Source organism: Gastrolobium bilobum, unplaced genomic scaffold (genome assembly GCF_033153095.1).
Source record: "Gastrolobium bilobum isolate Gb01-03AN ecotype WA unplaced genomic scaffold, APGP_CSIRO_Gbil_v1 utg7782, whole genome shotgun sequence".
Taxonomy (NCBI): Eukaryota; Viridiplantae; Streptophyta; class Magnoliopsida; order Fabales; family Fabaceae; genus Gastrolobium; species Gastrolobium bilobum.
The window spans coordinates 703,177-717,958 of record NW_026899380.1 but is presented as its reverse complement, the minus strand read 5'-3'; the positions used below and the strand labels follow the sequence as shown (position 1 = coordinate 717,958).

Below are 14,782 nucleotides of genomic sequence, written 5' to 3'. Positions count from 1 at the left end.
TTGGTTATAGACTTCTCACTTTTAATGGTGGAGCCAGAAAGTTTTACAAAGGAAATTACAAGTGTATTTTTCTTATAAATTAAAACTTTTTATATCTACCAAAAAAAAACTTTTTATATGACAGAAGAAAATATAAATAATAACTATAATTAAAGGCTTATATAAATTTACGACGGAAAAAACGATCACTATCTATATAATCAAAAATACGGAAATAAATCTCACAAAAAACTTACAAATTTGACTGGATGGAAATTGGAAACATCCATCCTTACTTGTTCATGGCTTCACCACTATTTACTTCTGTGTCCCATCCTTATTTCTTTTCACTGTTTTGTTCACATTATTTTTTGTGTCTTTTTTTGTTATAAATTGTGCTCTCGTTTTTATGAAAAATACTTAAATCACATTATTCTCTTTTTCATTTTGAAAAATTACACTCTTCTCGCCTCAGAGATAAAATATATTGTTATTTTAAAGTAAACAAAACTATTAGTGGTGATGAGTGATGACTGATGAACAACTATAAACTAGCCTACCAATAGCATTTTTTATTTCTCTGTGTCAGAGCAGCTAGCTTTGATAATTCTAACACCTATTAATTTTGTCCATTCTACTATAAATTCTACCTAGAACTTTAAAAAATAAAATAAAATTTTGAAGAACTTTATTCAAATTTTTCATTTCATCTTCTAGTGTTTCAAAATCAATAATAATAAAAGTTCAAAACTAATTATTAGCAATGCTAAGAGCGACGGCAGCGATTGTTTCTACAACCACTCTTACTGTAAAAAGAATTTTTTTATGGGTTCGCTTGTTATACGGTCAATATATATAATTTATTTATATTAAGCATAAAATGACGTCGTTTTGAGACGAAAATCAAGGTATTTTTATAATTATAATTTATTTCATAGTTATAATAGTTTTTTCATTATAATTTTTTAATTTTTTAACCTAAAACGACATTGTTTTAGCAGCGAATATATATAACTTATTTACATTCACTTTAGAAATATTAAAGTCTTTTTTATTATAATAAATAAAAATAAAAGTTAAAACTTCGTAGAGGGACTTTTTCTAAAATATATATTAGGCTTTTAGAATTTTCATATTTATTTTTCAGTTTTATATTTATTTTAAAGTTAAATTAAATAATTTACTTTTTATCCTAATAACAAATTATTTTCATCTTCTCTTTCTGAAAACCCTCATAATAACTTTATATAATAACCAAATATTTTTTAATTTTATTTTTTAAGTACGTTTTTTTAAGCTTTCACTTAAAAAAAATTGTTACCTTACAAAATGTGTCAAACAAACTCTTAAAATGGACTTAAATGTAGCATATATTAATTTACTAGGAGAGAGGAATATAATTTTTCAAAATAGATGGGAGAGAAGTATAATCTTTTTTTTTTTTTTTGGTTGAAAGAGAGAAGTATAATTTATTAATATAGAATCTCTTGCAGAAAGAGGAATATAATTTACTCTTTTATTTAAGAAAAAAATATAAAAAAATTATTAAAATGAGTGTTTCCCTTTTTTTATTACGAAATAAATATTTGTTTGCCTTAATGAAAGTATAACCCTATCAATGAGTTATGACATGTTGCAAATCAGATAAAACTTTCATCCATGACCAGCTCTTATATATGATAAATACTTACTTTTTAAATTTCATTTTAAAATATTAATCTGTATACAGATAAATACAATTGAATGAAGTTAACTTGCACATTCTCTGCAAATTTTACAAAAAGTAAAGACAATTTCACGAGATTGACTTAGCTTTTGATGAACATGTTATGTGTTAGTAGATATATGGTTGGAAATTAGAACATTAATGTTCTGGGTTCATTAACTTGATCAGATGCGCAGCCAAAGGCCTACTTGTTTTTTTTTACTTATTATATAATTAATTATAAATAACTAAGGTAAAAATTATAATTTGGCACCACCTAATTAAATAGAACATCAAATACACAATACAAAGTAACAACAAACCATCTAAGTGCAAACAAATAATATGAAATATGTATAGTATGGTTACTTTTGTGTTTTACCTTTTTTTTATTTTTTATCTTGTATATTTGTTTTTTTTACTGCTTTATTATAATCAATTATGTTATTTATTCTTACTCTTATTATTTAAAAAGAAAGACTTCTAAACTTAATCACAAAAATGATTAGTTAACTTATTTCAAAATTTGGGCCCAACTAAATCAAATAAACTCATTTAAAAGTATGAAAAATTGTTTGTCTTTTTTAAAGGACATGGGGTTGTACCCTTTTAGTTTTTGACACTATATTTTACCGGTAAAACATAGTTATAATATGAAAAATAACTTTTTTTTCTATTTTCTCAGTCAATTAACTTGGAGAGAGAAAAAAAATAATTTTTCATGTTATAACTATGTCTTACTGGTAAGACATAATGTTAAAAACTAAAAGGACACAATTTGTATCCTTTAAAAGGACAAACACTTAACCCTTGAAAGTAACAATCGTGAAACCAAATGAATAACATGACTATAATTATGTAATACGAAGGTACATTGAACTATTGTGTTTTGAGTTATTGCATACACAAAGAATAGTCAAAAACCTAATTCCCAAATGTGAGAACTTTTCATCGTGCTTATGGTTGTTGCAAACAAGTGTGATGTTCTCTAATGTGAGATATTGAAAATTTAATGAATGAAAATAATAAAAGAGGAGACGAAAAACAATGCTTATTATACACATAATTATTATATTTGTGTGTTTTCATATCCTTAGGATAATGTTTGGTTCATTACTTATTATATTGTGGGAAGAAAGTGAAATTCTTATGTTTGAAATGTTTACCGAAAAGGTTAATGCATTTTTATATGTTTGCTTTGATATATAATCAACGATAATTGTTCATTTGAATTTGTAATATTATGTGACATTATTTAGTACATAATTTAGATAATTATGTTAGAATTCACAATAAATTTTTTTCCTAATAAATTTGTGTAATTATCATAAATATTTTGATAATTTGATACGTCAAATTTTTTAGCACCGCCTAAATTTTTGGGCTGCTCCGCCACTGAACTTGATTACGCCCATCAAGTTGTCCCGGGTTCATTAACTTGGTTAGCCTCATCAAGTTATAATCCAAAGCGTTGATCCAAGATCTTTTTATCCGGAGCAGCACATATGACTAACATCTTAGGCCATGAACCCGGATTATATAGACTATAGGCTAAGAGCCTGGATCGTGGATTTAGACTCACGATCCTTTCCCACTCTGCAATACTAAAGTCACGATCTATGTAACTGTTACGAACTCATGATTATCACTATGAGAACTACTCCCTACTCATGATCTTTATCAATAACCGCTTATGGGAACTATTATAAATACTGTGATAATATCAAAAGAAAAGGAGTTCAGATGGTTCGTATTCACTTATTCATATCCAGTGGCGTAGCCACATCCAAGCCAGCAGGTGCATAGGCACCTGCTTGTTTTTGTTTTTTTTTTTACTTATTATATAATTAATTATAATTAACTAAGGTAAAAATTATAATTTGGCACCACCTAAATAGAAAATCAAATACTCAATACAAAATAACAACAAACAATCTAAATGCAAACAAATAATAAAGAACATGTATAGTATGGTTATTTTTGTGTTTTACCTTTTTTTTTTTTTTTATCCTGTATTTTTTTTCTGTTTTATTCTAATCAGTTATGTTATTTATTCTTACTCCGATTATTTTAAAAAAGAAAGACTTCTAAACTTAATCACAAAAATGATTAATTGACCTATTTCAAAACATGGGCTCAATAAAACCAAATAAACTCATTTAAAAGTAGGAAAAAGGGTTTGTCCTTTTAAAGGACACAAGGTTGTATCTTTTTAGTTTTTGACACTATATATTACCTGTAAAACATAGTTATAATATGAAAAAAAAAAAATATTTTCTCAGTCACTTCAGCTAACGTGGAGAGAGAGAAAAAACTATTTTTCATGTTATAATTATGTCTTACCGGTAAGGCATAGTGTTAAAAATTAAAAGGACACAATTTGTGTCCTTTAAAAGAACAAGCACTTAACCTTGAAAGTAACAATCATGAAACCAAATGAATAACTAGACTATAATTATGGAATATGAAGGTCCATGGAACTATTGTGTTTTGGGTTATTGCACACAAAGAATAGTCAAAAACCTAATTCTCAAATGTGAGAACTTTCCTTCGTGTATATACTTATATAAGTAATTATAATTGGGCCCTAGCTAAAATTGTAAGTTGGCCCTAGCTAAAATTGTAACAGTGGTAACATATGAAGATATGGAGCTGCTTTCCGTGTATGACTAGATAACAGATTTCTTTATTCTTCTTTCATCTTTTTCCAATTGAGGTTTTCTTCTAACCTTTTTTTCTTATTCGCACTCACCATCCGGAACCTAGCCATTCTGCAATAAGGCACGATGTTTCGTTCCTTTCTTCAAGATTTTATAGATACCTGTTCTTGGAATATGCATTGGTAATTATATTGTCCATTGGCGAAAAAGATTTATATTTTTTAACCTTATAAAAGTGAAATTATTTGTCTTTGCGGACCATAATTGTTTATTGGGTGTTTCTAACATGAGTGAAATTCACGCCCCCTTTATTTTATTAACAACTTTTTTTTGTGGTTGTAGTTATTGATTTTATTTCTTTTGAAAAAATGGTGTGTTGTTTTACGTTTCCCTTTTTAAAAAAAAATTATTTTAATGTTGAGCTATAGTTGCTATTGGTAATGGAATTGAATTGTTTATTGGTGTTATTTGTATTTTATTTCACAACAAGAATGTGAATTTTGGTTATTAATTAGTGGAAACTATTAAAGAGAAAAATCAATGAAGATATATGTATATATAGGGAGTATGAAAATTTCTTATACATATCCATTAACAACTTCTTTTTTTGTATTTTTAAATTTTTAAAATATCTAAACACTAATTAAATGATTTATGTGAATCCAATATCATTTAAAAGATTTTAGACATTTGTCGCTGATTATTCCATGTTTCTTTTTAATTGCGAAGTTTGTTGTCCTTCTATGTTAATGTTCTTCACAGGTCACAACTAGGGGTATAAATGGGTCTAGTTAAGCCAAACTTCGACTTTGATAGCCTAAATTCATGTAAAATATTTGAAACCTATACTGACCTATTAGCTTATTAAATACTTGATTTATGGTCTGTCATGTTATAAAAAAATTAAAAAAATCGAATACGACTTGAAAGACCTACCAAGTTGCAAACTAAAGTATGTAGGCGCAAATCAAATTAAAATAGAAAAATAAAAAATTTATTCATAAAGACCACATGAAATAAGCTTTCATTAACATCACATGAAATAATATTATTAAAGATCACATGAAAATGTTCATAAAAATCACATGAAAATTTCATATATGTATATATAATTTGCACTTTCATATTATATTCTAAATTTTAAATAAATAACTAGTATTTGTTAAAATAACATCGATCCTATTACTTTGAAAATTTTAACTAATTTTTTTTCTTAATAGATTTATGTAATTGTGAATTTTTTTTTATAATTTGTTATGTCAAATTTTTTGGCCCCGACTAAAATTAAATCCTGACTCCACCACTGTTCATATCAAGCAGATACACAGTGAATGAATAATTAGCTATGTCAATTAGAAGTCAAGTTATAAAGAATATCATTGGGAATCCTAGCGTAATTAGTTTTACCTTTGACCAAATCACGAAAGTGGAGAATAGTTGAGCCGTGTACACCGACCCGAACATCACAATAACAAATTACAAGCGATGCATTTTTTTTTTTTTTTTTTGAGTTACCCAACCCTAATTATCTCTTTGAGACGAGTTGGCTCCCTCCGGTATCCCCACGAGCTTCGACTCTTTGAGCCAGCTATGGGACTAATCCGGAGTGCGGGGGAACAGTGATGGCTAAAGGTTCAGCCCCCTCCCCAAGAATGCATTCAGCGGGAATCGAACACATACCAATCCAACTAACTCAGCGCCAAATTACCAACTGAGCTGCACCCAAGCGATGCATTTCTAATATTGATTAAACTAATTATGTATATTTCTGTGATAATTTTAAATATTTTTATCTTCAATATTTTTTTAAACTTATTTTTAAACTTTACTTAAATTTTGAAATGTCTATGTAATGTATGGAATATTTGTTACTAATGTAATAAAATTCAAAAAGATACATAAGAGATACATATTTGTCAAGTAAAAGAAAAAATTATAAGAGTCCTTGTAATGATATTATCTTAGTTTCTTCTAATCAAATTCTATCTTTTATTTTAATACCATTAATGACCTTAATTAATCGTATTTATTTATTAAAATCTTTAGGTTAAATTATATGACGTTATTGGTTCAGAAGCTTATTAATTTATATAAAAATAAATAAATCAATAGCATCATTTTACTTTATTTTTCATTTATAAAATTTTATTTTTTAATTTTGTTAGCATTACTTATCATCACATTGACATGTGCTTATTAATTTTTTATAAAAAATGCAGAATTGATTTTTATTTTTTATTTTTAGTTGATAATAAAGCTAATGTACAATTGATTGAATTTTTGACATTACGTCTAGAGCACTTTGTTCGGATTTAACCTAGCGAATACTTCAGTAACACCAATGTCATTATAACCATCCTTATCTTGACTTATAATTTGAACTACCCAGTATTTTTAGCTAAAGATTAGGTACATTTTTCACCATAATTGTTTCGTTTTGCAACAAACCAATGCCAATACGGTCAACTAGACATATGATTGATTCCTACAACCGATCCAACTGATATAACCCAAACTAATTGCACAAAAATGCAATCTTGTTCGCTATTGGATAATATACATGACTAAAGTTCTATGCTAAAATTAGATTATTTTAAAACTTATTTTAGAGCTATAAATCATATCCTAATCATACCTGATTCACTTATGAGTAAATAGTTATCGCTTTGCAAGAAAACCATAGCTGTGGTGGTCTATCTGTCATTTTGTTTCATGCCAAATCTTAATTATCAGTATTTGCTTTACTCGTGACTTTCTTTGACCAGGTTTATTTCATAGATGGATATTCAATATATCCCAATATTAATTTGAAATCTAGCAAGTATTATCAGCCAAACTGTTTCTTCAAATTTGGTTAAGAAGAAAAATGTCAAGCTTTATATTTTCTGTGTGTAAATGAGTATATATTTGTTAACTGTTCAAAGACTAATAATGCCGTTGACTTTTCAAATTTTTGAAGAATAATGTGACACATCTTTTAATGTAGCATATATGAAAGAAACAGGGACACTGAGACACTTAACGCACCACATTAGTTATTTTGTTAATTGAAAAAAAAAAATTACTTAACGGTTGGACTTATGGAATAATTTGTAAAGCACTGCATAATCAATTTGGTGACTTTTACGAACTAATGTCTCGAGTAAACCGATTTGGTGATTTTTACTCTTCACTCACTCTATCTTTTTCACAGGTAGCAAGTCCTTTTGACGCCTTTCCATAGTTACATTTTTCCCATTTTCGTTTCGTAACCGTAACTAAGAAATTATATGCGAGAGCGAAATTCTGCAACCACATGAAACACACTTAAGAGTATTAAAGAGGAACCAATTTTTTTGATGGGACTGCAAATAAGTGTAATAAAGCTAAGCTAGAGAAAGAATTTATGCCTAACGTATTCATCCATCAATGTATTTAACTATTTATGTCATTGCAACCGTTGGCAGTACCCACGTATAATTTAAGTAACCACTTTATTTTTTTTGAACTTTTGCCTTTTTTCCCTTTTAATCTTAATACATATGGAAATGATTGTTATCAGATAATTAGATTTTATACAGACATAAATCAAAACGTTATGATATATATATAATAAATGATTATATCAGTTTGAAAACCAATGAACTGCGGGTTTATGAGGGGAAATATCTATCTGCTGTACAATTCATTCAGTATATCTATCCAATAAAAAATGAGTAATATCTGTCATGCTTGTATGAAAAAGAAAAAAAAATATTTTTTTTATTCAAGTGTCATTTGTTGAATGACAAATATATCTACTACATATGTACAGAAAATGATCTCTTTATAAGGAATTTGTGTTAAATTAATCAGTGTAAAACTGCAAATAATGAGAATGATATACATTTATTTCACATCTTAATCCTCATGAAACACACTTTGTTTCGTCACCTCTTCTTGATAATGATTTTAAAGCTAATTTATTAGAATAATATAAATAGACTATTAGCTTAAAAGTTGAGCTGAAAAAAAATAAAATTTTAGTCGAAGATTAATTGGTTCATTAATTTTGTGATACGTGAACAAAAAATATCATATTATTTCTCGTTCATTTTATGATACGTAGACAAAAAAAATATCATATCATCTATTTTTTTTTGGGTGATGCGAATTTTTTTCCACGTTGTCATAAAATAAATGTGCAAATGTATTGAATTAGGTGCATCTGCATTGAAGATTTCTCCCCCGAAAAAGCATCATATCCTACTCCCGCTTTTTCTGGAATACAAGGATAAACTAAAGAAAAGAAACTCCTTAAAAAAAGCAATAACAAACAGAAACGGACTAATCAGTAAGAATTTTGCTCCAGCAAATAAACAGGGGAAGAATGTATAATAGTAACTACACTTGAGCCAACTTGGAATACCAAATTTAGCTAGAGAATCCGCTGGTTAGTTAGTCCGAGTCAGCATCCAAGAAACTTGCCATGCACTCCATATTTAGAGTATGCACTATATTTTCACAGAACAGTTTCGTAGTGATGGAATGGATCGTAAACACCTCACACCAGAGTGTGAGTCAAAACCAACTTGGACAACCAATTGCTAAACGACCGTTTGATAAATTATAAATTCTAGATTAACGCCAGCTTAATTTACTTTATGGTTTGATGATAATGAAGTATAATTTAGTTAGAAGAAAGATCATCATAGACATATTTCGGTAAGATAGGGATGGCGAACGAGCATCTTGAGCCGTTCGAATCAAATCAACGGCTGATGATATAATTTTGATCATCCACGTGTATCAGCACCTAATCGGTTGCTTTAGTTATTGTTAACGGGTCGTCTTCTTATTCTTCTTGAAAGAAAAGAAAGAACTTGATCTGCTGTGTTGCACACGGAAGTTAGAAAGAAACGGCGTCGTCGTTTCGAATGCACTTCTTCTTCTTCTTCTTCCATGCGATCAATAGCAACAATAAATACACATAACGCCACGTTGAAAATTTGCTGTCTAAAGTGCACGACGTAACAATGTCTGTGTCAATGAAGAGAAAGAAGCATCATGCACACACAGAGAAATCCAGAATTATTGGACTTCTCGTCGCGCGTTTCCTTCGCCATCGGCTCCTCCACCGCCCTCTCATCTCCGCCGTCTCCGGTTCCCTTCTCCTGCTCTTCGCCGCGCTGTCTCTGTTTGCTCCGTCACCTGTAAATTAAATGCACTATAAATTCAGTTCCATTTCATTAGTATTTTATTTCATTTATTTATATCAATCTTTGTTTCTTCTCTGTGCTGCGCTGCTAGGTGGAGCGCGTGAATGGACCAGCATTGAATTCAAATCAGGATTCAGCGTTTCGAGTTCCGGTAAGCAATTCAATGAAATGTCACTCTGCTTCTGCGTTTTTATTTTACTTATGTTTTTATTTGTTGGACTTTAAAGGCGATTGGAGGTAGTTGCGGGCGTGATTTATGGAGTTCAATGCACTCAGAGCTTTTCTCTGGCTGCAGTAACGCCAGTGTCAACTTTGCAAGTAAAGTGAATAGCAATCTTTTTTTTCGCTTTTCACAACCAATTTATGAAAATTTAGACTCCTGTTTTTTGTTATTCAATTTAGGAATTTTAATTAAATCAAATGGTAAATCGTATATTGATTCGCTTTTACTTGATCTGCAGTTTGATTCCTTATGTACGTATTTCTTGCAGAGGCTAATGTCAAAACACATCCAGATCGATACTTGTTGATCGCCACCAGTGGAGGCTTAAATCAACAGAGAACAGGGGTAAGCTTCTTCATAAACTATGGCATTGGTTTAGTATTAGATGCAACACTTACAATCAAATTTGAGTAGTTCTTTCCGTAAGGAAACATAATTGTATTGAAAGTACTGTAAGCATACTGTTTCTTTATTAATGATGGTACCTAAAATATCATTTGCTATAAAAACAAGGAAAGGCCCTATGGTTATTTGCAAAAGTAACGGTTAAAATTCTTGTAATGAAGATTTGATATACTGGTTTTTGGCTGGCAAAAACTCAATTAGGAAACAATTGATGAGTGATTAGAGACTCAAATTTGAGTCATGTGAGTGCTAAATTATGTAGTTGGACAATTTATGTAGTTGAAGTGCTGATTGTGACTGCAGATAATCGATGCTGTTGTCGCTGCATATCTTTTGAATGCTACTCTTGTTGTTCCAGAGTTGGATCATACATCTTTCTGGAAAGACACCAGGTCCGTCTTTACACATTTTACTTCTATTAGACATCTCTTATTGGAAGCAAATTTCATCGTCTTTTCACTTCTTAATCAGTAAGTAACATATGCTATTTTTTGCAGCCACTTTTCCGAACTATTTGATGCAGACTGGTTTATAACATCTCTCCAGAATGACGTAAGAATTATAAAACAGCTTCCAGATATGGGAGAGAAATTTGTGGCTCCATATACAATGCGTGTTCCAAGGAAATGCACCCCCAAGTGTTATGAGGATCGAGTTTTACCCGTGATGCTCAAGAAGCGTGTAAGTGTTAAAATCCTCAATTGGAGTTGTAGGCTTTCATCAAAATTATTTGCATTCCTTCCACCAATTAACACCTTGAGTATTAATGTGTTATTGCGGTGTTAATTATTTTTTGGTACATTAAAGTTTAAAAGAAGAAACATTATTTATTTCATTCTAAGGTCAACGTATACGACAGGATTTAACTAAAATTTTATTATCTACTGAGACTGTTTTGTGGGGCCTGCTTGTTTGTACCGGTTGAGCCATCCTCCATAGTAAAATAGTTAATTATAATTGTTAACTTCTAGTTAACGGAATAAGTACGTTATGGTATTGTCCTTTATCCCATTAATGACTCATAAATTTCTTGATGCAGGCTGTTCGGCTCACTAAGTTTGACTACAGACTTTCTAATATGTTGGATGAAGATCTACAAAGGCTGAGGTGCAGAGTTAACTACCATGCTCTCAAATTTACGGATTCCATTCAAGTAATGGGTAACTTGTTGGTTGAGCGGATGAGATTGAAAAGCAAGCATTTCATTGCTTTACATTTGAGGTAAGATTTGATAATTATAGCCAAGCTCTGTCTCTGGTTCTTTTGCTTTGGCATTAGTTCCTCAAAAAAGAATGCAATATGCATCAATGAGCAGCATATCACCGTCAGAATTTGCGATCAGCTTCTTTTGTAAAGGAAAACTTGCATATTTGTAGTTGAGACGCACAGTTCTGGGCCGACTTCGATTTCATTTTTCTTTCTTAAGTTCAATGTGATGATTTGTTGATTCAAACTGATGTTTTATCCCATAGGTTTGAACCGGATATGCTTGCATTCTCTGGTTGCTATTATGGCGGGGGAAACAAAGAAAGAATAGAACTTGGTGAAATCAGGAAGCGGTGGAAAAGTTTACATGTAAGGTTTTACTAGCATCTAAGAAATCAACTTCAAATCATTTTAGCCTGTATAAAAATTGATTATATTCTTATTTGGAAATGGGACACAGGTAAGCAATCCTGACAAAGTTCGAAGGCATGGAAGATGCCCGCTTACCCCAGAGGAAGTTGGTATTATGCTTAGAGCACTAGGTTTTGGAAGTGACGTGCATTTGTACGTGGCATCTGGCGAAATATATGGAGGTGAGGAAACGTTAGCACCCCTCAAGGCACTTTTCCCAAACTTCCATTCAAAGGAGACCTTAGCTACCAAGGAGGAGTTGGCACCATTTGTATCATTTTCTTCTCGCATGGCTGCACTTGATTATATAGTTTGTGATGACAGTGACGTTTTTGTCACAAACAACAATGGTAACATGGCCAAAATTTTAGCTGGAAGAAGGTAAGCTGTTTCTTTAGTGCGATGCTTAAGTTTATAATGGATAAAATATTAGCTGGAAGTAGGAAAGCTGCATCATTGGAGCAAAAGCAACTCAAATGATGATTTGAACTACCAACTTCAAACGATCTTCTTAAGCCTGATAGCAACTATTTCACTGAGTTCAGCCTAAACTAACACTTAAGAGAATTAAATCCCAGAAGTTGAGTATCCAATGCGATTATGAGGGAAGAATCAAGAGATTGGATATAAATAGGAATTATTCTGTAAGCATACACACACATACATAGTGTGTGTTCACATTTAACAAACAGAAGTCTTATATTTTTAGATTCTATGTAAAAACATAAGATAGTCATTAAAAAAGATCAACACTGACTTTGGAATTCATTTGCATTCACATGATCACATCTAAACATCAACATAATGAAGTATAAAACTTGGATTTTGACCATGATCTATGACAGTAAAGCAATGATCTACACAAACCCAATTTATGTCTCGTCTTTTCCTTCCTTTTACAAAACCCTTCTTCATGGTAACAACTATAGTGAAAGCATTACCATTTTCATTGTGTGCAACTTCCATCAAATTAGACAGTACTGATTGATACTTGAGAAACTAACTTCTCGTATTAATCAACAAGTCTTTTATTAGATTGAATATAAGTTTATAAAATACATTTCTCACGAGTAAGATGAATTATTTTTCTATCGTCTAGTAGCTAGTGTCATCTTTTTTATTCTAAGTAGTTGGTTTCATATTTCAACATTTCTGTGTGCTGATAAAATCAGGTTTTTGCCTACGCGTACTAATACTTTCTCTGTTGCAGGAGGTACTTCGGTCATAAACCCACCATCCGCCCAAACGGAAAAAAGTTGAACCGGTTGTTCATGAATAAAAATAATATGACGTGGGAAGAATTTGCCTCTCGAGTTCGAACTTCCCAGGTAGGCTTCATGGGAGAGCCAAATGAGTTGAAGCCTGGCAGAGGTGAATTTCACGAGAATCCAACATCTTGCATATGTCAAAACTCAGAGTCGGAGGTAAAAATTGAGGTCCTTTCCAATCCCCAAATTCAAACTCGTGACAGCCATGAAGGTGATAGTAAGACAGAAAACAGGACGGAAGAGCAGTTTACCGAGGAAGAGCAGGAGTGGTCCGATGTAGATTATTCAAACAGTAGAAATCAGATTCAGCTCAAAGGAACTAGAACGGATTCACTCCCTCTTCAAATGGGAACGGACCAAGCTGAATTGCAAGAATTCTTCTCAGATTAGACAGTGAAGTTCCAATTCATCAATTAATGTCTGCTTCCGCCAGTAGAAACTTCAAACCTTTGTACATAGATTATTCAGATTGGTATTGAAAATCATGCCTTTGTACATAGATTATTTAGATTTTGATGGAGAGCTGCTTCAAAATGCAGAATTAGCAAATTGTATAGACCATTATGCTAGTGAAATTTGGAAATTCTACTGCCCCTTCCTTTACCTGTTTCCTATAGGGAGTGTTTGGTAGATGGTTTTTTTTTAGATTTCCCAACAATTGATATTGAAAATCTCATTTATCCACATTAGGTTTGTAAAAAATTTTCAAAAAATCTAATTTGCAGAGGATTTTGATTTGTTAACAAATTGTAAGTCAAAATGCCATCCTAGAATACCACCAACTGATTCCCGGAACATGTGAAAATATCACATGAAAAATCTGACAAAATTAACCCTGTTATCTTCCACCATTCTACCATAATCTCGTCCATAACCAGAAACCCATCCACCATCAGGAACCAAAACAACATCTTGTTCCCCATCTATCTTCCTCTCTTTTGTACTATGCCATTTGTGCTTCACCCTCCTTGATGAGGAACCCATATTTGCCTGAACCAAAGGAAATCTCAAAACATTCGATTCGCGCAAATTCATATCGGCAGAAGAATTTATAGAAGACCCATCTAAATTGAAGTGAAAACAATGTTGAAAACAGAAAATTAGGAAATCCAACGTTTTAATGAAGCACCTGAATAAAATAAAATAAAATAAACTTTCAATAGTGAAAAGAACCCCTTTTCCTTTTCAATGGTTGCTCTGCAACCTTTGGCAGAAAACACACACACAGAGAAAAACGAGTTGTTCCATCTACTCCTGAGACCTGAAGATGAGGCAGCGTCTTAAACCTTATTATGGAGGTTGAAGAAAACACAGCTAACAAACTTCTTTGACCAGATTGGTACCTTTTTAGTTTAAATATACGAATTTGGTATCTGAACGGTAGAAATTATAATATGGGGTTTAAATATACGAATTTGATATTTGAACGGGAGAAATTACAGCATGGGGTTGTTAAGTGCCGGAAGGGGCCCTAGCGTATCTAAATGACGCTACCCAGTCCTTACGGCACTCTTGTGATTAATTTTTTTTTTTTGTTTCCGGCACTCTTGTGATTAATTTTTTTTGTTAAGTGCCGCCCCCAGTTACCCACAATACTCAATGACGCCTCCCACTCCCAGCATCACTCTTGTCATTTAATTTTTTTTCTTTTCGACGGTAAATTCCAACATCAGAGTTTTGAATCGTGTGACAAAATATCTCGTAGAACAATCATATCTGGGAAAACATTTTCTTCTTTTAAAAGAGAA

At 31.3% G+C, this 14,782-nt stretch overlaps 1 protein-coding gene across 1 annotated transcript; it reads left to right on the top strand.

Moving 5' to 3' along the window:
* Positions 1-9,338: 9,338 nt before the first annotated feature.
* LOC133290058 (protein ROOT HAIR SPECIFIC 17-like) lies at positions 9,339-13,424 on the top strand. The gene is made up of 10 exons (XM_061488111.1): positions 9,339-9,515; positions 9,613-9,672; positions 9,749-9,839; positions 10,013-10,089; positions 10,453-10,541; positions 10,647-10,830; positions 11,189-11,370; positions 11,622-11,724; positions 11,816-12,147; positions 12,977-13,424. The coding sequence occupies exons 1-10, from the start codon at positions 9,339-9,341 to the stop codon at positions 13,422-13,424; spliced, it is 1,743 nt and encodes a 580-aa protein (XP_061344095.1).
* Positions 13,425-14,782: the final 1,358 nt, after the last annotated feature.

Excerpts from the sequence above, each read along its gene's own strand:
- LOC133290058 (XM_061488111.1), top strand. The coding sequence starts at position 9,339 with ATGTCTGTGTCAATGAAGAGAAAGAAGCATCATGCACACACAGAGAAA. Across the intron at positions 9,840-10,012 it reads CGCCAGTGTCAACTTTGCAA|AGGCTAATGTCAAAACACAT; the intron begins GTAAAGTGAATA and ends TATTTCTTGCAG. Across the intron at positions 10,831-11,188 it reads CCGTGATGCTCAAGAAGCGT|GCTGTTCGGCTCACTAAGTT; the intron begins GTAAGTGTTAAA and ends TTCTTGATGCAG.